Source organism: Stegodyphus dumicola, chromosome 12, assembly GCF_044657685.1.
Source record: "Stegodyphus dumicola isolate Sdum_Otavi_A_Nest chromosome 12, ASM4465768v1".
In the NCBI taxonomy this organism is placed as follows: Eukaryota; Metazoa; Arthropoda; class Arachnida; order Araneae; family Eresidae; genus Stegodyphus; species Stegodyphus dumicola.
Window position 1 is genome coordinate 42,451,046 of NC_140779.1, and position 26,646 is coordinate 42,477,691.

The 26,646-nt window shown below is 33.2% G+C and overlaps 1 protein-coding gene across 3 annotated transcripts in view; it reads left to right on the forward strand.

The window, feature by feature from the left end:
- Positions 1 to 26,646, forward strand: part of LOC118194659 (MOB kinase activator-like 3) — a 60,614-nt gene that overhangs the window by 3,700 nt on the left and 30,268 nt on the right. For all 3 annotated transcript variants that reach the window (XM_085827657.1, XM_035365828.2, XM_085827659.1), the window contains exons 3-6: positions 14,501 to 14,594; positions 14,684 to 14,817; positions 23,552 to 23,667; positions 23,783 to 23,869. In XM_085827657.1, coding sequence (XP_085683783.1) covers positions 14,501 to 14,594; positions 14,684 to 14,817; positions 23,552 to 23,667; positions 23,783 to 23,869 — 431 coding nt within the window. The remainder of the gene's footprint in view (positions 1 to 14,500; positions 14,595 to 14,683; positions 14,818 to 23,551; positions 23,668 to 23,782; positions 23,870 to 26,646) is intronic.

Sequence of the window (26,646 nt, forward strand, 5' to 3'; positions counted from 1 at the left end):
AAAATCCTGAATTTTTGCCTAACATTGCTAGGGCATCAGTGCATATTGAGCCAATCACATTCATTGGTAATTGATATTTAGTAAAAAATTCTTTGATGTGATTGAAAATATCAATTCCTCTCGTATTCACCTCCAGTGGCTCACAAAATAGAAATTCTTCTATCACCTCTTTTTCCTTCACATACCTGACAAATACCAAAAGTTGGCTACAATTATCAACATCAGTTGACTCATCCAGTTGCATGCTTATTTTTAGTGGACTGATTTTTATGTCTTCAATTACTTGCATTAAAATATCTTCACTGAGATCTTGTATTCGTGATCGTATAATATCATTCGATAATGGAATCTGTTGGATTTTTTTATGTGCTTCCGAATCTAAAACTGTTTTAGCAATAATTAAAGCAGAAGGTTTAATCAACTCTTCAGCGACCGTGTGAGGTTTCTTTTTTTTTTTTTTTTCCCCCTTTTTCTTTTCTTTTCTTTTTTTTTTTTTTCCACATAAATATGCCACTTGATATGACTCTTCTAATAAAGGTTTTTGAATTGCTGGTCTGCACAATTTTAGCATAGTTCCAGTGGTATCAAACTGCGCCTTCTTTGACTTCAAGCTGTTCATGCTATGCGCTTTTTTACCACCATGCACATTGTTGAAATGCTCTAAAAACTTTGATGGTTTGAGATTACTGTTTGAAAATATCTTGGAACACAAAGCCATCTTTTTCAGTTGTGCAGGTAAATCCATAACCGGCATACTTATCGTTCCATTGTCTTTTTTTTTTTTTTTTTTTTGACATAGTGGGGTTCACTATAATCGACTTAATTATTTAGAAATAATGTAATATAATATATATAATGTTCTTACGTTTGTAATATCACTGAATTCTGTTCAGCTTGAACGGGCAATTAAGAATGTATTAGTCTCGAGAGGTTTCTGGACAAGTCAGAATACACAATACACATGTCGCAGACACCATAGTTGACTCAACCTAACACAGGCGCAGTAGATGCAGATACAAATCTGTGAATTCGTAGATTTAATTGCAGTAGCACATGTTGAACTCAGCGCATGCGCAAGCTGGGGTAACGTTCTCCACTTGTATCGTGGCTTCGTGGCTATCGAGGTTTCTCGAAGGTCACGCTTGTATTCCAACAAAGTTTTTTTTCTTTTCTCCGTCACCTAGCTGCCTGTTCGCGTTCGTTTGTTGCGTTTCATGCCTTTTCGTATATGCCCATCGGCACCGGCTCTTTCCTGTGTCTTTTGCCGATAAGTGAGCTAGGTGCTACCAATTTTTATGAGCTTCAGTATTGGGGACACTATTGCAGATTTCAAATATTTTATTAGCCCACCAGGGACCAAGCGGTAAAGTTGCTAAACACTGGTAGTTCGGTCCGAGGTTCGAATCCCGCGAACGGGCTGGCTGCATGGGCGTTTTCGTGGTTTCCCCATGTGTAACATGTATACGAGCCAGTTTCCCTTAGAAAGTCCTCCACGAAGGCATCCCTCCCCTTAGGCAGATAGCCCTCATGTGCTTTGCCATAATAAAATACACACAAATATTTTATAAGAAATTTAATAAATTATATTTAATAACTTTTATGGTTAGGTAGGGGCTTCTCCCGCACCCTCAAAAATGCATTCCTGCAGTTAAGAACCACTGCTGTAGACTGTCACAAATGTTCAAATAACTGCTTAAACTGCTAACCTCTCCATGCACTCTTGTAAACAACACGTATATTCACACTACCTTGCTTAAACAACACTATTCATATCTTCAATCAACCCCTTGCAATCACACAAATGCTCATGTTCACACATTTTGGATACTTAGATGCAGTCAAACCTGTTTTCCTATACCACTCTAGAACAGCTTTCTTCCTCTGCATTTCCAAAATCATAAAAAAAAAAATTGTAGTACATCTATTCGTATCTTTCATATCCCAAATTTTTTTCATAATGTGATTTAATATCTAAGAAATCCAAGAATAAAAATTGCTTATATAAAACATCTCGAGAAGAAAAAAATGCATGATTGCTCGTGTGAAATCCTTAAAACTTAAGGATGTCAATGATCATCAGTCAAATTCTTACTGATCCACTATACTGTTTGAATATTGCGTATGTTTTCACCGAATTTTAAATCATCAGTCAAAATCAAATCAAGCTGTTATACAGTTTGAATACATGCATGCACTGTGCTAACAGCTCGCTATGCTTCTCGAACAAGAAATAAAATGTTTGCCAACACTGGCGTGCTTATCACATAAAAATTATTTCTTCAACTAAGATTAGGTTAAATAGCAATACGCCCAAAATTTCCATTTGAACAAAAGAAATACGAGCTTGCCTGTAGGTAGATTTATTAATTGAATTTTTTTTTTAAATGAATACCTAATTCACCCTCAGACAAGCATGGCAACCTTTATCCTGTCATGAGATTTTTTTGTGACTTTATATATATTGACTTCTAATTTAAAATATTTTGCTTTGTAACTTTCTTTAACCCTTTGCGGCTCAGTGTTCCTCTACATGGAACACCCAAATTGAATCTCTTCTGAAACCTTCAAATTCAACCATAAATAGATTAAAATGCTTTTATAATATACTTTGAACTTTTCTTTTTAAACAGTAGATAGCAGCATATCACAAGAAGACACAGAATTTTCATTTATTATGTGTTATTAAAATCCACTTTTTTTCAAGTAATTTTCTCTATTTTTTTAATGATATAAAAAATTTTATTTGGAAAAAAAATTAGGCATAATTTTGCTGGCTGTACTCCAAATTATCTGTTCTATATTTTTTTTTAATCTTTCAGACAAAAACCATACGCAGAACCATTGAATAAACCCGGGTGTTCCATTAGCGGGAACACTGCGCCTTTAGCGATCTCATGCTGTTACGAATCAGAACATCTGTGCTTAGGAGAGAACATCCGTTGTTTACGTTTTCTGTTTTCGTTGCTTTGGGGGGGGGATGAATTAAAACAAAGCTGTATTGAGGGCTGAGGTGTGTTTTGTGTTATGAAAGCCCTGATATTGGCATCTCGAATTTTTTGGGACTAGTTTTTAGGCGGGAATTTTATTAGTAGCTTGACTCATCTTTACTTAGACCTGCGCGAATTTTTTGCTGTCGCTTTTTAGTCTCATTCCCGCTTATTTTCAATAATCGTGTATATATTTTTCGTGTATGTATATATCATAGGCTTATTTTTCCTTTATTGTCAATAGTAATCATAGTTAATTTTTTTATTATTAATTTTCCATAAATGGCGTGGAGAGATCTAACTCTTTCTGAAGCACTCTTTCCGAAAATTTGTAAATATTTTTGTATTTATCTCATTTATCCATATATATTCAAGAATATTGTGTATATCCAGGAAACCATATATACAGCTATAATGCAGAGTTTTTTCATTCTTATACAAACGCTTCTACTCATTTTCATGCTTCACTGCAATTCTCGCTTAGTCGCACTTTTAAAAGCTGTGGTGGCACAGTGTTCCACCTCATGGAACACCTACAGAATTAAAACGGTAAGTGCATCTTTTACAAAATTTTACCTGGATACTCCTTTAGGACTAAATAGACTGCATACATCTTTTTTTGTTAAAATTCTGACGATAACGTATAGTGCATCGCAAAGGGTTAATAATATAAATATTATCTTTATAAATGTTTTTGAAAACAGTTAAAATAAGTAATTATACAAATTTAGCTAGTATATGCCGTTAAATACAGGTCTTCATGAGCAGTTTAAAAAGCTGTGCCACTCGGAGGGTTAAAACAAAAAATATGTATACATTGTAATTTTTTTTTTTCCATTTATAAAGCATCTTTTTTTTTTTTTTTTTCCATCTCACAGTCAAGTACTTACAAATTAATGCAATCACGGTAGTTTTATATGCGTACAAAATTAAAAGTTACTTATCATTTATAATGGCAATTTTTTTTTGCTTAAACCTTCAGCAGAGTCAAGATTGAGCAATTCTTTCTTCCTAAATACACCTGCTATCCGTCAGTCGTAAATTTGTAATGCTAGTTATGTTTGTTTATACTGTCAAAAGTCGTTAATTCAGACACTCATAATCGGGAATGATCTATAATCCGGACCTCAAAGCTACAAACTTTCTGCGCATGCGCCGCGTTGACGCACACACGTAAGACCTTTACGGCTGCGAATACGCATGTGCGCATGCGCATAATACGTTTACGCATGCACGTTTAATGTATAACGGACAGTATAAGCTAAGCTAAAATTATCTAATTCAGTTAATGTTGCAGATTGCGTTGTTCCTTAATCTTCGAATTGGATCCGGCTTATTTTTTTTTGCAGACTGTTAGAGCAATTTTATAAAAGTAAGCTTGAACTTTTGATTATGTCAAATAGAATTTCCGATATATATTTACTAATATGTAAAGGATCTACAAAGCGAAAGTATGTTTCAAAGTCCATTAAACAAAAAGTGGAATTGCTGCTAAAAATGGATAAATGCATGTCCTTTGATTATCTAATCATTCCGAAATAGGTTTATCAATTTCACGCTGCTCTGCAGGGGGAGGGAAATGACGCGGCGTGCAATGAATTGGAAGTTGATCTGTCAGCACTATCCGTATCTTCAGGGCAGATTTTTTTTATTTGGCTTATAATTCCTTACTAAATGTAGTATTTCATCTCAATGTACTCCGTCTTTGATATGATTTAAATCAAATTCCTCATCATTATAATTCGCTTCCGATAGTGAAGAGGTTATTGAAAGCGGAAAAAATTTCGATTGACAAATTAGTCGGTATTCTCGACACAGCGGAACTTCAACAGCGGAACAAAACTGAAGAAGAAATTATGTCTGTTTATAGAATTAAAGAGAAAGTATTATCACATAAAACGAAGCAACTTAAACAACTTACATTGAAAGAAATGTTTAATAAAGTAAACAAATAAATATTAAGTTTTTTTTTTTTTTTTTTTTTTTTGTAAATTTTGATACCTTTTAGATCATAATTTTTCTTTATTTCATAAATTACAGTTTCATATTTTTAATTTTCTAATTTCTGCATGCCATCTTACCAGATTTAAACTGATAATCTATAATCCAGAGAAATCGATAATTCGGAATCGCCGAAGTCCCGATGAGTCCGGATTAATGACTTTTGACTGTACTAACTAGAATGCGAGCTGACCATCAAAAGGTTAAAAAGATTTCCAAACTGTAGATATTTATTGTAAGCTGATTACCACTATCAACATATATAAAAACACACTTTAGCGGTTTAAAATACAATTTTTAATTATTGACTAATTCTTATATAATACTGTTGCGTGCGTACGGGTTCGTTATGAAATGAATGCACAAGTCCAATGAAAAATGAACAAAAATTTATTATTATCACTACAAAAATGCTTAAATTTTCTCAAATTATCATGCAGTATTACAATATCTCACAGTAGTTATCTTTTAACTACTCAAATATCCAATAGAACGTAATTCAAAACAGCTAAAGAACGCTAATCCGCGAATTCGCTAAAATCAACAAGAGCAGTTTTCTAAACAACAACAAACTAAGCAACTACTACAAACTGAGATGTTTTCCTCCTTTTATAAGATTTTAAAATCACGCGCTAGAATTTTCCAGTACTTTCTCGAAATCAAAAAGAGATATTTATTTATTTAATGCACGCGCTCTTGTATTTTCAATTTTCCGGCTTAGCTTTCTTTTAATATTCGTCACGCGCTGCACTGCGCGAGAAATAAAACCATTTAATTTATAATTGAACTAACATTAGCTTTTTAAATACCAAATTCGTAACACTGCCCCCTTCCCAAGGACTGCACGTCCCGGGCAGTACAATCCCTGGACAGGAAGCTAAACTTACAACTGTGGCATAAATGCATTAATAAGCATTACATTACAATAATAAACATGAACAATAAATGTTTATAACTAACTTAAACAAATCAAATGCTATCAAATACTAAATACAAAAGAAATACTAAATACAAATCAAATACTAAATGCAAATCAAATACTAAATACAAATCAAATCAAATACACATTTAAAAACATAAAGGACCATGGTCTGATACTATTTACAATTATTTACATTACGTACTATGGCCATAGTAATGAGCTAACCTGTCGTAATGAACGACTTTAGGTTTAGAGTTTGAAGACTTACGAATCCGAACCACGACGTCATTCAGCCTGTTTAGGACTGTGTACGGGCCATCCCAAGGTGACTGTAATTTCGGACAAAGTCCTTTCCGTCGAGTCGGATTCCACAACCACACCTTGTCTCCTGCGTGGAATTGATGTTCAGTAGCTCTTGTGTCATATCGGGTCTTCATCTTCTCCGTCGCTAAGTTGACTCGCTCTCGTGCAAAGTTGTGCATCACTTCAAACCGGGCCTGGAGATCTTGAATATATTCCTCAGACGATGAAGGAGCATCTGGAGGGCGGCCAAACAATAGATCACAAGGCAGACGAAGGTCACGACCGAAGAGCATCTGTGATGGAGAATAGCCGGTAGTCTCGTGGACAGCACTGCGGTAAGCCAGTAAAAACAGCGATAATTTCTTGTCCCAGTCCTGCTGGTTTCTGGAAACCACTAATGAGAGGTTATTAAGGATGGTTCGATTGAACCTCTCTACCATGCCGTCCGACTGGGGATGTAATGGCGTCGTTTGGGTCTTGTCAATGCCGAGTAGTTTGCATAGTTCTTTGATTACTACCGAGGTAAAATTCCTTCCCTGATCGGAATGTAACTGAAGAGGCACTCCGAACCTGGAAATCCAGTGCTGTATCATCACCTCAGCTACTGTAACAGCCTCTTGATCAGGAATAGGATACGCTTCAGGCCACTTGGTGAAGTAATCAACGACAACGAGTATGTATTTGTTGTCATCAGCAGTTCGTGGCAGAGGTCCCAGGATGTCAAAGGCGATACGTTCAAAAGGCGCCCGTACATTGTAACGTTGCAGCTTGCCTCGGCTGCGTCTCTTTGGTCCTTTCCGACCTGCACAGGCATCGCAAGATCGGCAGCACTTTTGCACGTCATCCTTTGCATTATTCCAGTAAAAGCGCTCACGAACTCTCTGTAAGGTCTTCATTATTCCAAAGTGACCTCCCGTAGGGCTGTTATGTAGTTCTTTAAGGACATCAGGAATGCGGGATCTTGGAAGTATCAGCTGCCATCGGAACGTCTTCCCATCATCCGATTCGAATTTCCGGTATAAGACGCCGTTTCGAATGTGAAGTGAATCCCAGAGTGCCCAATAGTGTTTGGTTGTAGGACTACAGATAGAAATGTCCTGCCAGGTAGGTTTTCTGTTTGACGACTCCATTAAATCAATTATGGGTTTAATGTCGCAGTCTTCCAGCTGGTCTTTCCTGACTTCATCATCACTCCACGGTTCTCGATCAGCCGATGTTGATGTTGTAATTTGTCTTGCGACCGGAGTCAGCAGCTCGTATTTCGCTTCCACCCTGGAACAATATCGGCAGTTTTCTTGGCAAGGTCTTCTAGACAGGGCGTCGGCGTTTCCGTGTGATGATCCCTTACGATGACGGATAGTGATGTCATATTCTTGGAGTCTCTGTATCCACCTGGCTACTTGACCCTCAGGATTCTTGAAATTTAAAAGCCAGGTCAATGATGCATGATCGGTGCGGAGCAGGAATTTTCTGCCGTATAGATAGTGATGGAACTGTTCTACAGCTTTAACTATGGCGAACAACTCTTTCCTGGTGACACAATAATTCCTCTCCGGTTTAGACAGGCACTTGCTCCAGTAAGCTACTACATGTTCTTGGCCGTCTATTTCTTGGGACAAAACAGCACCGACACTTTCATTGCTCGAGTCGGTGTCGAGAATAAATGGTCTATCGAGCTGAGGATACGCCAGGATTGGAGCAGATGTTAAAGCTTCCTTTAAGTTGTTAAATGCATCTTCGCATTCTTTTGTCCACAAGAATCTTTGCTTGCTCTCTGTCAGCTTGTGAAGGGGTCTTGCGATGGAAGAAAAGTCCTTCACGAATCTTCTATAGTAGGTGCAAAGACCTAGGAAGCTTCTCAGCTGATGGACATTTTCGGGACGTTCCCAGGATTTAACCGCTGATACCTTTTCAGGATCCGTGCGCACACCTTCTGCAGAGATGACATGTCCCAGGTAAGTCACTTCCTTTCGGAACAATTTGCATTTAGCGGGACTCAGCTTCAGATTGGCTTCTTTCAGTTTCTGAAGCACCTTCCTAAGATTTTCTAAATGTTCTTCAAAACTCTTTCCGACGATGATGATGTCGTCCAGGTATATCAGGCAGGCTTCATAGGAAAGGCCTTTCAAAACAGTCTCCATAAGACGTTCGAATGTTGCCGGCGCATTACACAGTCCAAACGGCATCACCTTGAATTGCCAAAGCCCTTGTCCCGTAGTAAATGCCGTCTTTTCTCGGTCTTCAGGCTGTATTTCTACCTGCCAATACCCACTCTTTAAATCAAGTGTTGAGAACCACTTGCTTCCAGAAAGAGTGTCTAGAATGTCATCAATTCTAGGAAGAGGGTAACTGTCTTTCTTCGTAGCCTCATTCAACCGGCGATAGTCGACGCAAAATCTTGTTGAGCCGTCTTTCTTTCTGACTAGGACGATGGGAGATGCCCATGGACTTACTGAAGGCTCGATGACATCGCCTTCTTCCATATCTTTTAACAGTGTTCGCACCTCTTCCTGTTTAGCAAATGGTAGACGTCTTGGATGTTGCTTGATCGGGGGATGATCGCCAGTATCTATTCTATGTTGTGTCAAACTAGTTCGACCCACGTCAGAAGACGAGCGGGAGAAAACAACTCGAAGATCTTTAATGACGCGATCGGCAGCATTCCTCTCTTTATCATTTAATTGTGCATTCTGCAATAACTCCGATGTAATGCTCTCTGAGGACACGGACTCTTGGATGTTACTCTTTCTTTCAACTGTGTCAATTCTGCCTTCTATAGCTTCAAATTTATTTTCTATTATGCAGGTAATTTCTCTTTTCATTTCTTCTTGACCAGCTTGAACGGCTTTCATTTCATCCTTAACGGATTCCTGGCCAAATTTCATTTCTTCCTTAACGGATTCCTGGCCCAATTTCATTTCTTCCTTAACGGAGTTGACGGCCCCTTCCATCTTTTCTTGGAAAGCAGCAAATGCAGTCATCATTTGCCTGAATTGTTCTTCCATCGCTCTTGTAATTGGCATTCAAAACCCCACTCCTGACACCAAAAATTGTTGCGTGCGTACGGGTTCGTTATGAAATGAATGCACAAGTCCAATGAAAAATGAACAAAAATTTATTATTATCACTACAAAAATGCTTAAATTTTCTCAAATTATCATGCAGTATTACAATATCTCACAGTAGTTATCTTTTAACTACTCAAATATCCAATAGAACGTAATTCAAAACAGCTAAAGAACGCTAATCCGCGAATTCGCTACAATCAACAAGAGCAGTTTTCTAAACAACAACAAACTAAGCAACTACTACAAACTGAGATGTTTTCCTCCTTTTATAAGATTTTAAAATCACGCGCTAGAATTTTCCAGTACTTTCTCGAAATCAAAAAGAGATATTTATTTATTTATTTAATGCACGCGCTCTTGTATTTTCAATTTTCCGGCTTAGCTTTCTTTTAATATTCGTCACGCGCTGCACTGCACGAGAAATAAAACCATTTAATTTATAATTGAACTAACATTAGCTTTTTAAATACCAAATTCGTAACAATACATTAAAAAAAATAAATTGCATTTTTCGTGAAATTGTTGTATAATTTTTTGGCTGGGTCCTTCTCGTGTAGACAGCAATCTGTTTTCACATAAAAAATGTCAGAATTGTACAAACTCGGCATTGTGCACCAGCTATCTATCAAATGCATCTCATCATTGTTCCTTGTAGAGATTTTGTGGCAAAAAACCATGTTCTTGCAAAAATTTTAATGCGGTTTTTAAAAGTTACGAAGATAGGGATGTTGATTAACTGACAGATTGTTAGCCTGAAAAATTATTATGCACATGTTTACACATTATGAAAATTTGACGTCTTAACAATATTGTTCTAAAACAATTTTGCATTTTTAGCATAAACACCATAAAAATAAATTTAAACAGAATACTATGTAGTAATTGGTACTAATATTGCTTTTTATCAAGAAACTTTCTGCATTTCTAAAAAGACTCGTGTACATCTAGGTGAAATAGCTGGTCTTTTTTTTCTATAGGGCCAAAATATATATACTTCTTTCTTCCATATAACATATAAATATATTTCATTAGTTTAATTTGAATAAAAAATTTTAATTAACTCTGCATGTAGTGGTTTTATTTTAACATTAAGTACCATTTTAATATTATATATAAGGTTGTATTATATTTACTTTTTATCTAACTCTAGAAACTGTGTAAATCAGCTTTTGTGTTACACATTACTGTTCATTTCAGTTGAGAGGAATTTTGTTAATTCGATTGAAGCTGTGGTTAATTCCTCCCTTGGAAATATTTATTTTGGGGGACAAAGGGTATTTAAATGCTGTAATTAATTTTTTTAAAATCACATTGGCATTCAGCATGAAAAAAAGATTTTAGCAAATTTTTAACACATAGAATGGCAACTATTCATTAAAAAGTAAAGGAAAGCAAAGCTGATTATTTTTAACCACACAGTTTTCTCTGCCTTAGTGTGCATTTTCAAAATTTTATGTCTTTGGAAGCAGTTTTTCATGAGCTTTACTTGAGTGATACATTTCTATTTGTGATATTCAAGTACACTTGTTTTCTTGAACGTTATTTTAATCATATTCCTCTCAAAGTCACACTAAATAATGGGAGCGCTAATAAAATAAACGGCTAATCTTTGGAATATGATAACAGGTAGTTTGGCGAAATTTTGGTAAGGAGATAAAGGTTACTAGCAGTGTACATAGATAAAGTCAAGAGCGTGCGCAATGCCATTTTTGTGCAATTCTGGGATTTTTTTTAAGTGAAAATAGGTCGACGTGTACATGGATACCGTGTATGTGCAATTCTTAAAACCACGGCAAGCAGTTTGCGATTCTGCACTTTCTCCCAATTTCGCACCTAATCTTCATCATGATTAAGCACTTTTGTTGCATAAAAGTTCTAGCATAAGCGTAATTCGGCTAGCAGATTGTTGAGAAAAAATGTTGAACTAAAAAAAAAAAAGCCTTTACTTCGTGAAAACAAAATGCCATCCAAACAAAAACTAGCAGGTTGCTGTAGCAGGGTTGGTCGCCAAAAAATCGCCAAGTTACCATAATGCAAAGATTAACCAAATAAACTAATATATTGACCTATATAGAAAGTATACAAAATCAAAATGGATTTAATGAAAAGAATCTCTGAATGAAATTTATATCTGTCATTAAAAATCTATGGAATAAGGAGAATTAATTTTTATTTCTAATTTCTAATATATCGTGTATGCTCACATAATGTCCGCACTTTTTTTTTACTAAAATTACATCACTAAAATGCAGGTATGGACTTTACACTGGTCGTTCAAAATTTGTGCTTTTTCTCGTGAGTAATTTAGGGTATAAATTTCATTTTAAGCAGCCAAGTTAAGTTCTAAGTGGATGAAAATGGCATAAGTTATAAAATTATCAAATTTAAAATTGTCTAATAGCTACCTAAAATTTACAAACTCGCTTTCTCCCATCCACATATATAATATAAATTATCCCATTTACGTTATCAACACTCGGCACTTATTAGTTCGCACAGGAGCATAATATAGAGGCACAAATTAACTAACACTTGCAGTTTTAATATTTACATTTACACAAATTAAATAAACATTTGTTCTTTCAATATCTTGCACATATTATTTTTATTTTAAATCTGTTCTGACATACTGTACAAAAATCCATTTCATTTCATCATTCGTGGCAACCATCCTTCAGTTGCTTTGAATTGCAATGTAGGAATGTCTTCTTCTCATGCTGCAGCAAGTGCTCTTATTTGGCACATTTCCTGTGTTACTGCGTACCCTTGAGCACGCATATCATGAACATAAGCAACTACTTTTTTTCTAAGTTCGAAAGCTTACATTTCAACCACGAAATGCATGTCTTGTTTTGTTCGTTGTCGCCAGCTGATCACACTGTTTGCTCCAATTGCACACACACTTTTCGTCCACCTTATAGTCTTTCTGCTGCTCTTTTTCCATTTTCCTGCACAAATTCTACAACTTTCAGTTTAAAAGCCGCTGTATAGCTGCTGTGTTTTCCCATTTCAACCACATTACTTGCTAACTATCATGAATTCCAAATTATACTATGAATGAAAAGAGAAAGTTTGAAATATGCGAATGCTCCAAGGAAGGGAAAGTAATTTCATTGCAAAAGAGTATTTCCTGGAAGCCAGTGTGGTGAAAACTTGTTTAGACTGCCTTCATTTATTATCGCGTCTGCCGAGTGGATTGCTGGCGCCAATGTTATGACTGAGTAACAGCTGTACCAGAATGTAAGGAAAGTCTCTGCTTTCCATCCTGGCACCAACCAAAGAAAAAACGAATGCATATTCTTTCTTTAAAGATGTTTATTGACTAAAGGGAAAAAGGCGATGTTAAAAAGCATATATTTTAAAGTAAGAATATCTTTAGTTTTAGTTTTTAGACATTCTGTGGGTCACTTTTTGTTTACATAAATTTAGTTTTAGTTTTTAGACATTCTGTGGGTCATAAATTTTATCTGTAAAGTTGGGGTGCGGATGTTACATGAGTGTATACAGTATGTTAAATCAAGTTTTACTTTAAAGCTGAGTATGTCATTAATTAAAACTTCTGTCATAAATTATGGTACTTTCTAATTAAAGCAGCCAGTGCACACAGTCACCAAAATTGACAAGCTTAATCGGTACTGTTCTGTTATTGGGACAGGATTCAGAAATGTAGGTATGTATGTAAATGCGTTGTAATGTATTTTGCAGTTTTTATCAAATAACAGATGAACTTATTAGTGAAACATAAATTTTATTCTTAATTCACATAGAAAACTAATTTAAATACAATTCTATTTAATTTAATTTAAATACAATTCAAGTTTTACTTTAAAGCTGAGTATGTCATTAATTAAAACTTCTGTCATAAATTATGGTACTTTCTAATTAATGCAGCCAGTGCACACAGTCACCAAAATCGACAAGCTTATTCCATTACAGCTTTACACTGCAGCTTACTACTACAGTTTCTTTCCGTATAAATTTTTCATGCATTTACTACTAGTAAAACTTTCAGAATAATATTTTTAAACAATTTCTGATGTTGCTCAGCAATGGTTACTTGATAACAAATATGTCTTTGCCACTCCAATGTCAAGGAGAATAAATATAATTATTTGTTAAACAATAAAATATTACGACCTCTCCCCCTTCCAGATAAACTTCAATTGATATTTTTAAAGTTTACATTTTTTTTCTTTCAAAACAACACAATATCATATATGCAATTGAAATATAACATATAACATGCAGTCAGAAAGTGAGGAAAGAACAAAATAATTTTTATATTGATATAGAAAAAACATTTCTTTAATCAGGCCAAGCAGTGTGACTTATTGCATGTACATTTTTATGGTTTTTACCACCTTGATGAATAGCAGTGTAATTGTAGAGTTGTTAATACTATTGCCCATCTCATAAGTTGTGAATTTAGACTCGCATTATTTTTCATCCAAACTAAACTTCCTCATCATGACCATTTATAATCGATCATGATGAGGAATTTAGAATGCTTGTATAAATAATATTGCAATTTCTGTACAGCAAATATTATGGCAGTGCATTCCTTTTCTGTGGTAGAATACTTTTTTAAGTTTCTGTAAACTTCTCACTAAGGTATAATACTGGATGTTCATTCTCTCGTTCACCTTTCTGAGCTAAAATAACACCCATACTAGAGTTCGAAGCATTAATTTGCAAAATAAATTCTTTATTAAAATCAGGTATGTGTAATAGAGGCTTTTGTGACAGTTTTACTTCTTCAACAACTCGCTTTTGTGTGTTTAGTTTCTTTTTAGATAGTTTTTGCTTATTGCAAGATGAACTTTTGTTCTTATCTGTTACTTGCATTCTCATTGAATGTGGCAACTTTGAGTATCCTTTATCATTTTAAAGCCTCTTTGCTAAGTTTTCCCATGTGTGCTTAGATTCTAAATGTATTTTAATTTCTCAGCTTTAAAAGCACCTTCATGAGTTCTTTTATCAGAAGTTTTTTTATATGCTGTTAACTGTCAAACACATCTTTGCTTTTTTGGAGAAGAAAAAACTGGGGAATTTGTAATCTGAATCCAATCCTGATAACAGAACAAAATCAGTTAATCATTCAATCTGTAATGTGAAAACTTCAGATGTCACCAAAGGCTTATGTTGTAGCTGCTTTAAAAAAGAATTACCTAATTTATTTATAAAAAATGCCATTTAATAAATTTTAATCCTTCTTACAGTGGTAGATTTTTTTAACCGAATTAATCTTATCTATGGGACTGTGACGGATTACTGTACTGAAGAAACATGTCCTACAATGTCTGGAGGCCCTAAGTATGCAATTTTATTTTCCTAATTTATGAACTTTACTTAAGATGAATAGCTAAATATTATGTCTTAATTTTTTCATATATATATCTCAGATATGAATATCGATGGGCTGATGGCGGTGAATATAAAAAACCAACTGCTCTTCCAGCAGCAAAATACATCGCGTTGCTCATGGATTGGATTGAATCTCAGATAAATAATGAAGATATTTTTCCTGTGAAAGTTGGTATGATGTCTAATTTTTCTCATTAAGTAAATTTTAATTACATAGGCATAATATTATATGTATTTTATATAAAATTTAGTATTTAAGTCTGTACAAATGATTTTTTATTTGATAAATTTAATGCATTTTGTGTAATTATTTTACTTTAATCTGTTATTAGTTTAGTGTTCCATGTTCTTATACAGTCAAAAGTCGTTAATCCGGACTCATCGAGACTTCGGCAGTTCCGGATTATAGATCATCAGTTTAAATCTCGTAAGATGGCATGCAGAAATTCTAAATTTAAAAATATGAAACTGTAATTTATGAAATAAAGAACAATTATGATCTAAAGGGTATCAAAATTTAGAAAAAAAAAAGCTTAATATTTATTTGTTTACTTTATTAAACATTTCTTTCAAAGTAAGTTGTTTAAGTTGCTTCGTTTTATGAGATAATACTTTCTCTTTAATTCTATAAACAGACATAATTTCTTGTTCAGTTACAAAGTTCCACTGTTCAAGTCCCGTAATTGCTGTGCCGAGAATACCGACTAACTTGTCAATCGAAATTTTTTCATTTTCACTAACCTCTCTGTCACCTTCTTCATGTCTTTATCCATTTTTTGCAACAATTCCACTTTTTGTTTGATGGACATCGGAACATACTTTCGTTTTGTAGATCCTTTTGGAGCTCCAGTATCGGAAATTCTATTTGACATAATCGAAAGTTCAAAGTTACTTTTATAAAATTGCTCTTGCAGTCTGCAAAAAATAATAAGCCGGAAATAATTCGAAGATTAAGGAACAATGCAATCATCAACATTAACTGAAATAGATAATTTTAGCATATACCGTTTGTTATACATAAAACGCGCACGCGAAAATGTATTCTGCGATTGTGCACACACATATGCGCAGTCGTAAAGGTCTTACGCGCATGCGTAAACGCCTATGCGCATGTGTCAACGCGGCGCATGCGCAGAAAGTTTTAAGCTTTGAGGTCCGGATTATGGGTGTCCAAATTAATGACTTTTGACTGTACCCAAAAGAAAAATTTAATATTACCATACACGTAATAAGCACATCATTGTCTGCAAGTTAAATATTTATTTATTTTAATATAAGCATTTAGCTTTATGTGAATACAAAGAGTATTGTATTAATATAATTTGTGATTGGCAACAGTATTTAATGTCAGCTTATTGTTCTAAAAAGAATTCTAAAGGTGTAATGGCCAATTGTGTTAACAAAGTTATGTATTAGAGTGATGGATACTAGATATTCTCAACTTGCCTAGAAAAATTTATGCTTTAAATTAAAATTAAAGTATAAATTTTTCTAGGCAAGTTGAAGGCTTTAAATTTAAAGCCAAAGACTGTTTAGTAGCACAAAATTCAATGAAATTTATGATTGCACCTTACACTTGGAATCCATGTATAGGATTTTGTAAAGTTAACCAATATTAATTAATTAAGGTTTAAATAATGTTTTTTCCGATGAAATATTTCAAGAAAGAAGATTTAAAATTGGCAAAGATGTGTGATTGTCAGCGAAAATCTCCAGTTTAAAGAATAAATAACAATGAGTGATTCAAATTTTGTTAAAGGAATTTTGGAAAATATTGTTGATGATGAATCAAGAAACAAAATTAAGAATTTGATTTAGAGAAAAAGTAATGGAGTGGAATTCAGGGCTCGTATAGTCAAGAATCCTTAAAAGTCCTTAGATTTTTTTTTTTTTGAATCAATTTTTGGTCCTTAAAAGTCCTTAATTTTGGCCAAAATCAGCAGAAGGTCCTTAATTTTAATCATCTGAAATTTCTGTTTGTTTTTACGACTGCCATTTTGAGTGTGAATTAGCATTTTGGAGGAATATTTTTGGCGATTCACTGCCGTGTATATGGTAAATCTTTTGAATGGGTTCATGAATTATAATTTGTTTCTATTTCTAATATAAATGATGGGATACTCGAGTTTCTAAGCAAGAAGTGAAACAAGCATTTCGAAATTCATTTTTTCTAATAAAGAGCTCTTGAACAACTTTTCACATTTGAGGATGTGAATTCTTTTATTAAACGGTTCTAAATTTTAAGACTTTTCAACATTTTGGCGATTTTAAGATTAGTTTCTATAGAAATTTTTAATTCCGAGATCTGAGAATTTTTCGATGACTTTTTTTAAAACATCGTAACATTGATAAATTTCATTAAAATAGCAGTACTACAGTGAAAAGTCGTTAATTCGGATTCGTCGGAACTTTGGCAATTCCGGACTATCGATTTCTATCGAGATCATCAGTTTAAATCTGGTAAGATGGCATGCAGAAATTATAAAATTAAAAATATGAAACTGTAATTTATGAAATAAAGAAAAATTATGATCTAAAAAGTATCAAAATTTACAAAAAAAAAAAAAAAAAAAAAAAAAAAAAAAACTTAATATTTATTTGTTCACTTTATTAAACATTTCTTTCAATGTAAGTTGTTTAAGTTGCTTCATTTTATGTGATAATACTTTCTCTTTAATTCTATAAACAGACATAATTTCTTCTTCAGTTACAAAGTTCTGCTGTTGAAGTTCTATAATTGCTCTGTCGAGAATACCGACTAATTTGTCAATCGAAATTTTTTCGCTTTCAATAACCTCTTCACTATCGGAAGCGAATTATAATGACGAGGAATTTGATTTAAATCATATCAAAGACGGAGTACATCGAGATGAAATGCTACATTTAGTAAGGAATTATAAGCCAAATAAAATAAAAACATCTGCCCTGAAGATAAGGATAGTGCTGACAGATCAACTTCCAATTCATTGCGCACTGTGGCGTCCCCCCCCAACCCCGCAGAGCAGCGTGAAATTGATAAACAGATTTCGGAATGGTTAGAGAAACAAAGGATATGCCTTTATCTATTTTTTGCAGCAATTCCACTTTTTGTTTAATGCACTTCGAAACATACTTTCGCTTTGTAGATCCTTCACATATTAGTAAATATATATCAGAAATTCTATTTGACATAATCGAAAGTTCAAGCTTACTTTCATAACATTGTTCTAATAGTCTGCAAAAAATAATAAGCCAGATCCAATTAGAAGATTAAGGAACAACGCAATCTGCAACATCAACTGAAATAGATAATTAGATAATTTTAGCTTAGCTTATACCATCCGTTCTACATTAAACACGTATGTGTAAACGTATTATGCGCATGCACACACGCATATTCGCAGCTGTAAAGGTCTTACGCGCATGTGTCAATAAGACGCATGCGCAGAAAGTTTGTAGCTTTGAGGTCCGGATTATAGATCATTCTCAATTATGGGTGTCCGAATTAACGACTTTTGACTGTATATTGAAAAAGACGCATGCGCAGAAAGTTTGTAGCTTTGAGGTCCGGATTATAGATCATTCCTAATTATGGGTGTCCGAATTAACGACTTTTGACTGTATATTGAAATTATATTTAAAAAAGAACTTTAAAATAAAACATTTTTATTTTTCGCTGTCATATTATAAAGTTTCATTTTGAATCTGAGAAATAAACAAGGTATAAACGAGCACAATTTACGAAACAGCTCTTAGCAAAAGCAAAATTAGCAATGTAATTAATTAAAAATATCTTGTTTTTAATTTTTTCGTAGTAAGAGTTTTTCCCATGTAATTGTCTCAGATTATTCAAAATTCTCAGAATGGGCATCAGTTTTCTCTATAAAATTAATTTTATACTTTTTCCCTCCTTTCTTTTTTCCAAAATATTTCTGTCTTGTTGCTGTTACAGAAATGGTAGGGATAATTTTTCCTTAGGATTTTATACATTGCAGCTTGGAAAGTTTAGAAGGATTTGAAGGCAAGATTTATAAACCAGAATTCTAGAAGATTCGAGAGATATGTGACAAAATGGAAAATGTCTCTGGTATCATCACGTAGTGAATTTTTAAGTTTTAGAAAGTTTTCAATGAATTTCTTACTTTTTGGAGAACGTCTGGAAGAACAATGAAAACATAATATTTGAATGTTTTACTTCTGATACTAGAATCCTAGAATCTTAACATGTTTATCTTCCTTTTATTTTTCTACTTTTCACTAGACACAAGCATTGAAAATATCAAAAATGCTTCTAATCTTATCACATGGGCAGGCATTATAGAAAGGTTTTTTTTAATTATTAATAAAGAAATTGAAAACCTTTAATTTAAAGATTCATCTAATATTTCTTAATGCATCATACACATAGCTGCCAATAGGCATTTTTCCACCTGATTCAATCTTTGTGGATCCTAAATTCTGCTGGTTAGTGCCTTTCTAAATCCTACTTCCAATGCCTGCTCTAAATTCTAAAAGTTTTGCCATTTCTAGATTTTGTTGTTAGGTCTGTCACTAAATTCTAGAAATTCTGACACATCAGCTCTGTAACCGGTCTTTGCTATGTATATTTCGTATTTATTCCGAATGTTCATATTACTAAAGAAATATAAAATTGGCCACTTTTTCTGTACATTCTAAATGCATTTAGTGTTTTTATAATAATAGAAATCCTTAATTAAATCAAAAAATTTTTAAATGAAAAGGAAACGTTTTGAAGAAAGAAACTGAGTAAGAATTACTGAATACATAAAGAAAATTATTCTTCAAAGATATGTGCAGTTATGTAAATTACCCAGTTTATGATTTCAGCTTTTACTATAATTTCCCATTTCTATTTCCTCATGTGATATCGTTATTGAGCCAGATTAAATTAAAATTAAATGGTATAATCTTTGAACCACTAGTCCACATAATTAGTTTGAATTTGACTGTTTTTGTTATTTAAACCTTTGTCTGATATTTTAATTAATTTCAGACATAACGATAATATGCATCATGTCTGTCGGGGGGTTTTGGACTATTTAACTTTTACCAGATCAATTAAACTCTCATAGGTACATTGTAAAGAGGTTGACAAGTTAGGAGGTAAAGCACATAGAAACTAGCGAGAGCATTTGTTTGCATATTGAAACAAATCTGTAATTGTTAGAAAAGATGCTTAAAGAGAAGGAAATCAATATAAACTAGCCAAAATGTTTGCGAAGGCTTCTAGAGACATTAGGTATTTTTGAAAGCAGGAAAGATAAAAAATTAACGCCTTCACCAGGAATCGAACAGCAGACCTCTGGAGTAGCAGCCCAGTGTGCAAACCACTGCACCACGAAGGCTCGCCAAGAAGGTGGGAGAAAAACTTTATAGGCTTCAAATTAAAATGATGGATAAATATTTTGTTGACTGTTGTTATTAAAAAACATAAATGTTTTGTAGCTTTTAATTTGTAATTATCCTAATAATGTTTAAGAATCAATGTCATAAATTACATGTATTTTAAACTGTGAAATTTTATTAGATTTTTACTTTAATAAGGCTTTTTTTTTAACAAATATTGTTAAAAAATAAAATTTAATAGTGGCCATGTAAATCCATAATGACTAAGATTGTCTAATTACCTAATTTAATTCTTTATAACTAACTACTTAACCTTAAAAATTATCTCTACATATGAAAGCGAGTTATTACCTTTCATTAATACTCACTGTGGTTTGTCCGGATCACTACCTCTGCATTGCCAACCAATCACAGCTGTAGTTCCTATTACTGTTACCTTTTTTGAACATTTATTGTGAATACTGTATTGCTGCAAAGAAGCAGTTTGTGTTGATTTTGTACATAAACACATTTTCCTCTTGTATCGTTCCTGCCTTAACCCATCACTTTAGACCCTACATTCCTATACAAAAATGCATGTTTTAGTACGCTCCACCACCCCTACAAGTTTGTCCCATGATCTATGAAACACCCTGTATATACAAAACAACTTATCACCTCTGGTGCTTTAATGGCTTATTGGAACCTTAAAGTATATTAACTGGGTTACAATCCCTGGAACTCTACACAAAGCTATGACATTGACTGCATTAAGAAAAGCCTGACTAACTTTCAACACTTGCCAGCCATGCCTACATCAGGCCTTTCTGGTTTGTTCTAATCAGCAGGTCTCTCTCTAGACACGCAGCAACAGTGACAAACATTCAGTCTTTTGTTATGAATCATACTGATTATGATCTTACTTCTCGTTTTAATCTATGCCGTTTGACGTAAAATCTACCTGTTATTTACTAAACCTCTAGACTGACCAAGTGTGTGACAAAATGAGCCACAAAAAAATCAACATAAAGCTAACTGTTAGTAAAACGTAAATTTTTATTATCTTCTTTCAAATATGACCAACTATTATAAGTGTAAAATTTTTAATGCTACTTGATAAGTTGCAGAAACTTTATTTTATTCTCAAACTTATTTATAATTATATTAGTTAATTCATGTTTAGTAATAATGCATACTACTTAGGGATCTATTTTATTTTTAGGATGATATTACAAAAGTGAAATTCAGGCATAGAATAATATTTTTAATTGAATTTATTGTTTCCATTTGCTCATAGGTCCTTAATTTTTTTCACTAATGCTCCTTAAAAGTCCTTAAAAGTACTTAATTTCCGTGTGCAGAAATACATACGAACCCTGGAATTGGAAAATGGTTTGACTAGTTTTATGTATATACAGTACAAAGTCCAAAATCCGGACTGGTCGGGACTTCCATGATTCCGGATTTTTCCGGATAATAGATCTTCAATTTAAATCTGATAAAATGGCATGCAGAAATTATACAATTAAAAATATGAAATCCTAATTTGTGAAACAAAAAACAGTTATGATCTAAAGGGTATCAAAATTTACAAAAAAAGTTTAATATTTATTTGTTTACTTTCTTAAACATTTCTTTCAATGTAAGTTGTTTAAGATGCTTCCACAAAAAATTCAAAAAGTTCCTTTTTCTTTTTTGTGTCATATACAGTGGACTTTCCAATGCCATACTCCTCACATAATTTTGAGACAGATATGCCTTTATCTATTTTTTGCAGCAATTCTACTTTTAGTTTAATGGACATCAAAACATGGTTTTGCTTTGTAGATCCTTTGGCATCTCCAGAATTGGAAACTCTTTTCGACATAATCGAAATCTCAAGCTTAGTTTTTATAAAATTGCCTTCATAATAACAGTTTGCAAAAATAATAAGCTCAATCAAATTAGAAGATCAAAGAGCAGCGCAGTCTGCTACATTAATTGAAATGCTTTGAGTCAGTAAAGATAATTTACTGACTTTACTACTGAAATAAATTGAGTCAGTAAAGATAATTTTAACCTAGTTTAATAGCGTAAGTTATACATTATTGGCTGTGTATCACAAGATTGGCGCTGAAGCCAAGTTGTTTTGCTAAATTTTGTCTTGCTCCTATTGCGTATTGCATTAAGCCTGAATTGTATTAGTTTGGTTATTTACTATATCTACGTTTATTTCTTGCACATGCTTAACACTAATTTGAATCCTAAATAAATAAAACTCCCACATATACTTAAGGCTTTATCTAGGGCCGGTCCTCGATACCACCTGATGCAGTCTCTATGGGTCCTAAATTCTGCTACAAAGTGCTTTCCTAAGTTCTAAATTTTCACTGTGCCTAAACTTTGGATCCCAGTGTTCCTAAATCATAAAAACTGCTCATCCCTTAATTTCGCCGCTCGGTGCTTCCCCAAATTAAAAAAATTTTGTCTTCCCTAAATTCTGCCGTCCGGTGCCAACATATTCTGTCGCCGCTTCTAGGTTTATGGTGAATAACATATCAGTTTTTCTTAATAAAATTAGCACTAAACGTAATCTTTTGGCCTATGAGTTTCATTAACAAAATCTATTTTTAGCATATGAAAAGAAATTTTTTTTTGAATTTTTCCTCGTCAACATTTCTTAGAGCTTTAAAAATCTATAGTCATCGCCAAGCGTAATGTTAGCATAAAAGGTAGCCATACTCTTGTTATTCAATTACTAATATAAAAAAAGTTTAGACATCACAGCTTGAGTTATTACTGAAGCTCTCATGTATTGATAAACATGCAGTGATGAAAGCAAAAGATAATAAATAATGACTCACCAGGTCAATGTCAGGGTTATAAAATAGGTGAATGTTTCGGTTTGAGATTTATGCCAAGTAGTCAGCTATGGAGCCAAATTATTATTCTCACAAATTTATGCTTACATGATTGTTTTTCCCATAATGAGGTATTTTATTTAGTGCCTAAGTGAAATTAAGAATCGGAATTTTTAAGTGAAAATCTCCATATGTTTTATTATGGAAGAAAAAATCAAATGCGCATACATAAAGCAATAATAAAAAAAATTGTTTGTGGTTTTGAGGTCCAGATTTTAGATCATTCTGGATAATGGATGTCCGGATTTCGTACTTTGTACTGTATTAAAAAATATTCCTAAAATATGAGAAGTCTATTGAATGTTGAAAGGAAAGATGCAGGTAATCAAAAATTACTATCCATCTTATGACATTTTTTAGTTAAGAATGTATTATTTATTACTTTTACATTCTTCAAATGTAAAAGTAACCTTTTACATTTTGAATGTTTTAGATGCATATTTCCTGCTCATATGTTATTCATTTGCTTCAAAGTAATAATAAATTAAGATAATTTTTATAATGTTCTTTGTATTTAATAATTTTATTTTTTTACATTATATTTTGCAATGAATTAAGCTATAGTGAAAACTCTATAATCTTTGAAAGATAAACCTCAATGATGTATGTGCATATGTATATATAATATATATTGGTAAATACTATTTTAATACAGGTTTTAATTTTATTTATTTTCATTAGATGTTCCATTTCCAAAAACATTTCTTCCAACTTGTAAAAAAATTCTGACAAGATTGTTTAGAGTGTTTGTACATGTGTATATTCATCATTTTGAGCGACTTGTTTTAATTGGAGCTGTAAGTAATTTCCGATATTTTCTAAGTTCATGGCAGTTATAGAATGGTAAATAATTATATTTTAATTTTTCTGTAGTTCTAAGTTTTTTTTTTTTTTTTTTTTTTTTTTTTACAGGAGGCACACGTGAACATGTGTTATAAGCATTTTTACTATTTTGTTACAGAATTTGATTTGGTTAGTCAAAAAGAGCTAGAACCCTTAGTAAGTATAACTGCTCATAATTTTCACACCGCATATTAAAGAATATAGAAGTCTTTGTTCCTTAATAAAGATTTTTAACAGTCTGCATATTGTAATGTTCTAGATTGTTACATATTGAACAGTATAAAAATCCATAAATTTTTTCATATTAAAAATTTGTGAAGGCATAATTTATAATTTTCTTTATTATTTTAAAGATTTCATTGCCAATTCCCTAAGATGGCCATCCATGGTTCCATAATTTTAGTGTTCTGTAAATGTGGGTTTCTTAGAAAAGATGACTGTCAGTGATGGTGATTATCAATTTATGTAATCAATTTCACTATTCAAGATTTCTAAATTCTGCCAAATTCTGGTAGGAAAGGGGCCATTCCTCTTTAATAAAATTTTTGGTACTTTTTCGTTTTGCCGGCGCAAGCAATAAAGTCGCGAATAATGTCACAACTGATGCCAAACAGAATATCCTTGCTGGTAGCCTTTTACGCCTCATTTTCAAAACAAGTCGCAGCCATTTCTTATCAGATTGATTGGTTCTTTCAATACTGGCATGCAATTACATAGAATTTTTACCAGATAGCACAATTTTATGCCCTAAGGTCATTTGCAGTAATTATGTCAATTAGAATGCAATCACACATCTCGCCTAAAGGCGAAAATATAGAAAAGGCAAAGTTAAGGGTTAAATTCATCAATTCTAGTGAGAATACGTTAGCGAAGTAAAGCACTGCGGTTTTGCACGGCGGTCTAGCTATTCGTACGAATTGAAATAATTCTTGCATGTAAACTTATATTCCAAATTAAGATGTAACTTGAAATGAATGTAGATAATTACTGAGAGAATTAGATTTTTGTAGCGTAGTTTACGTAAGATGAGATCACTTGGGGTAACATGTAATGTACCGCCGAATCAGCTTGTTGAACCATGAAGCATAATAAATTCTTAAATTAATGTCTTTTTACAAATTTACTGTCGTTATGTATTGGCTTTTTACAAAATTTTAAATGATATTAAAATGTTTATGCCTTCAAAATAAAAAATTCTTAGAACTAACATTTGTTAACATTTTTTTATGTGTGTACTGTATGTTGTCGCCAATAAAGTCTGCTTGGCGAGATTTGCACTGGCGAAATGGAAAAGTACCAAATTATTGTGAGGTGGCTATGTGCCTCTTTGTGCAAACTTTAGTTAGTTTCGATCTGTCAGTTTCTCCTAGTTCCAATTCTGTTTGCCACTGTTATACTTCCTTTTCATGAAGAGTTATTTTTAGATGAGAGGAAGATGCCATGGTATTAGTTCCTCTGCTTCATAAGTATTGCTTGCTTCTTTAGGTAGTCTGTTCACTGCTTCATTGCCTATAAGACCTACATGGGATTTAACCCATATAAGTTGCATATAGACTTAATTATTATGTTGTAAAAGATGATGGATATTAACTATTAAGGGGGAGGTATGCTTATATAAAATAGACATACTCTTGATGTAGATAATTGCATTTTCTGATGCTATTTTAATTACATATTAGATGCTTTTGTAATAGCTAATGCTTCAGCTTGAAAAACCATTCTGTTAAGATGTCTTTTCTAGAAGTAAAGCTCTCTTTCGCCTTCTAATCGTACAAAAGCTCTGCTGACTCCTTCAGTAGTTTTGGAGCCATCTGTGAATATAGTAATAGGTATCTGTTGCATAATAAGATGACTTTGCGTATTTTTGATTAGGATGTGCATCCCTAATCCTTTCATACTAGGATGTGTCAGTAAGATCTTTATAGGTTATTTATATTGTATTGGACTGTATGTGATATTATTAAAGATAGCATCTTGTCTTAGTTGAAGGATCCTTGAATATACAGTTTCCTGTTCAGCTCATATACGAAGCAGATCCGTCCTGCTAGAACTATCATTACGTTAGCGGCAGTTGTTTGATATACTTCACACAAGAGCACATGTTCAGGGTGAACAGACGTTGGAGTATTAAGAGGTATTTGATTTTCCTTCTTCCCATTGGTTGTACCCATACTGCTGCTGCATAAATTGCTATCTTTTCAGCTACTATGGTATATATGATTTTTTGAATATGTGGATTTTGATCCCTCTCCGTAATTGACGTATTTTACGATGTATTGCAATTGTTTCGAGTCGAGCTTGAATGTGGGGAATCCACACAAGTCCTGGATACCACATAAAACCGAGATATTTTAGTTGATTCAGAGTTTTAATATTTTTATGAAGGAGTTAAATATAGGGACATTTTTATAGATTGGAACCTGGTTTTAGTCTTAGTATTATTATTACTGCTGACTTTTCTATAAGTTTCGAGCTGTTTTCTGGTACGCCCTTTGATAAGGATGGTAGCATCATCAGCAAATGTATTAATAATATCTGCTCAGTTTGCTTATAGTTGCTTTTAAGGGTTAAATGTTAAAACTCCATAAGGCCCACACAGGATTCTTGCTGACTACCTGTTTGCTGAGTTTTGAAAATTACACCATTATGGTGCACTATTAATAAAGTTCTATTTGTCAGATACTGTCAAAAATTTTTAAGAGCTTTAATGAGCATTGGGCTGCCTTGAGTACCCTCTTTATAGCTGGCCAACAGTGGGTGTCAATGGTGCTCTTAAGGTCTCTGTAGATAAATTCCAAATGGAAATTTGCGTTTCTATTTTCTTGTACTTTTTTTTTAACGTTTTCTGAGGCATGTTTTGTGGAGAGGCCAGTTTTGAAACCATATTGTTTTGGCCTAATATTATTGCTTGTGGATGTGAAAATTGAGCCTAT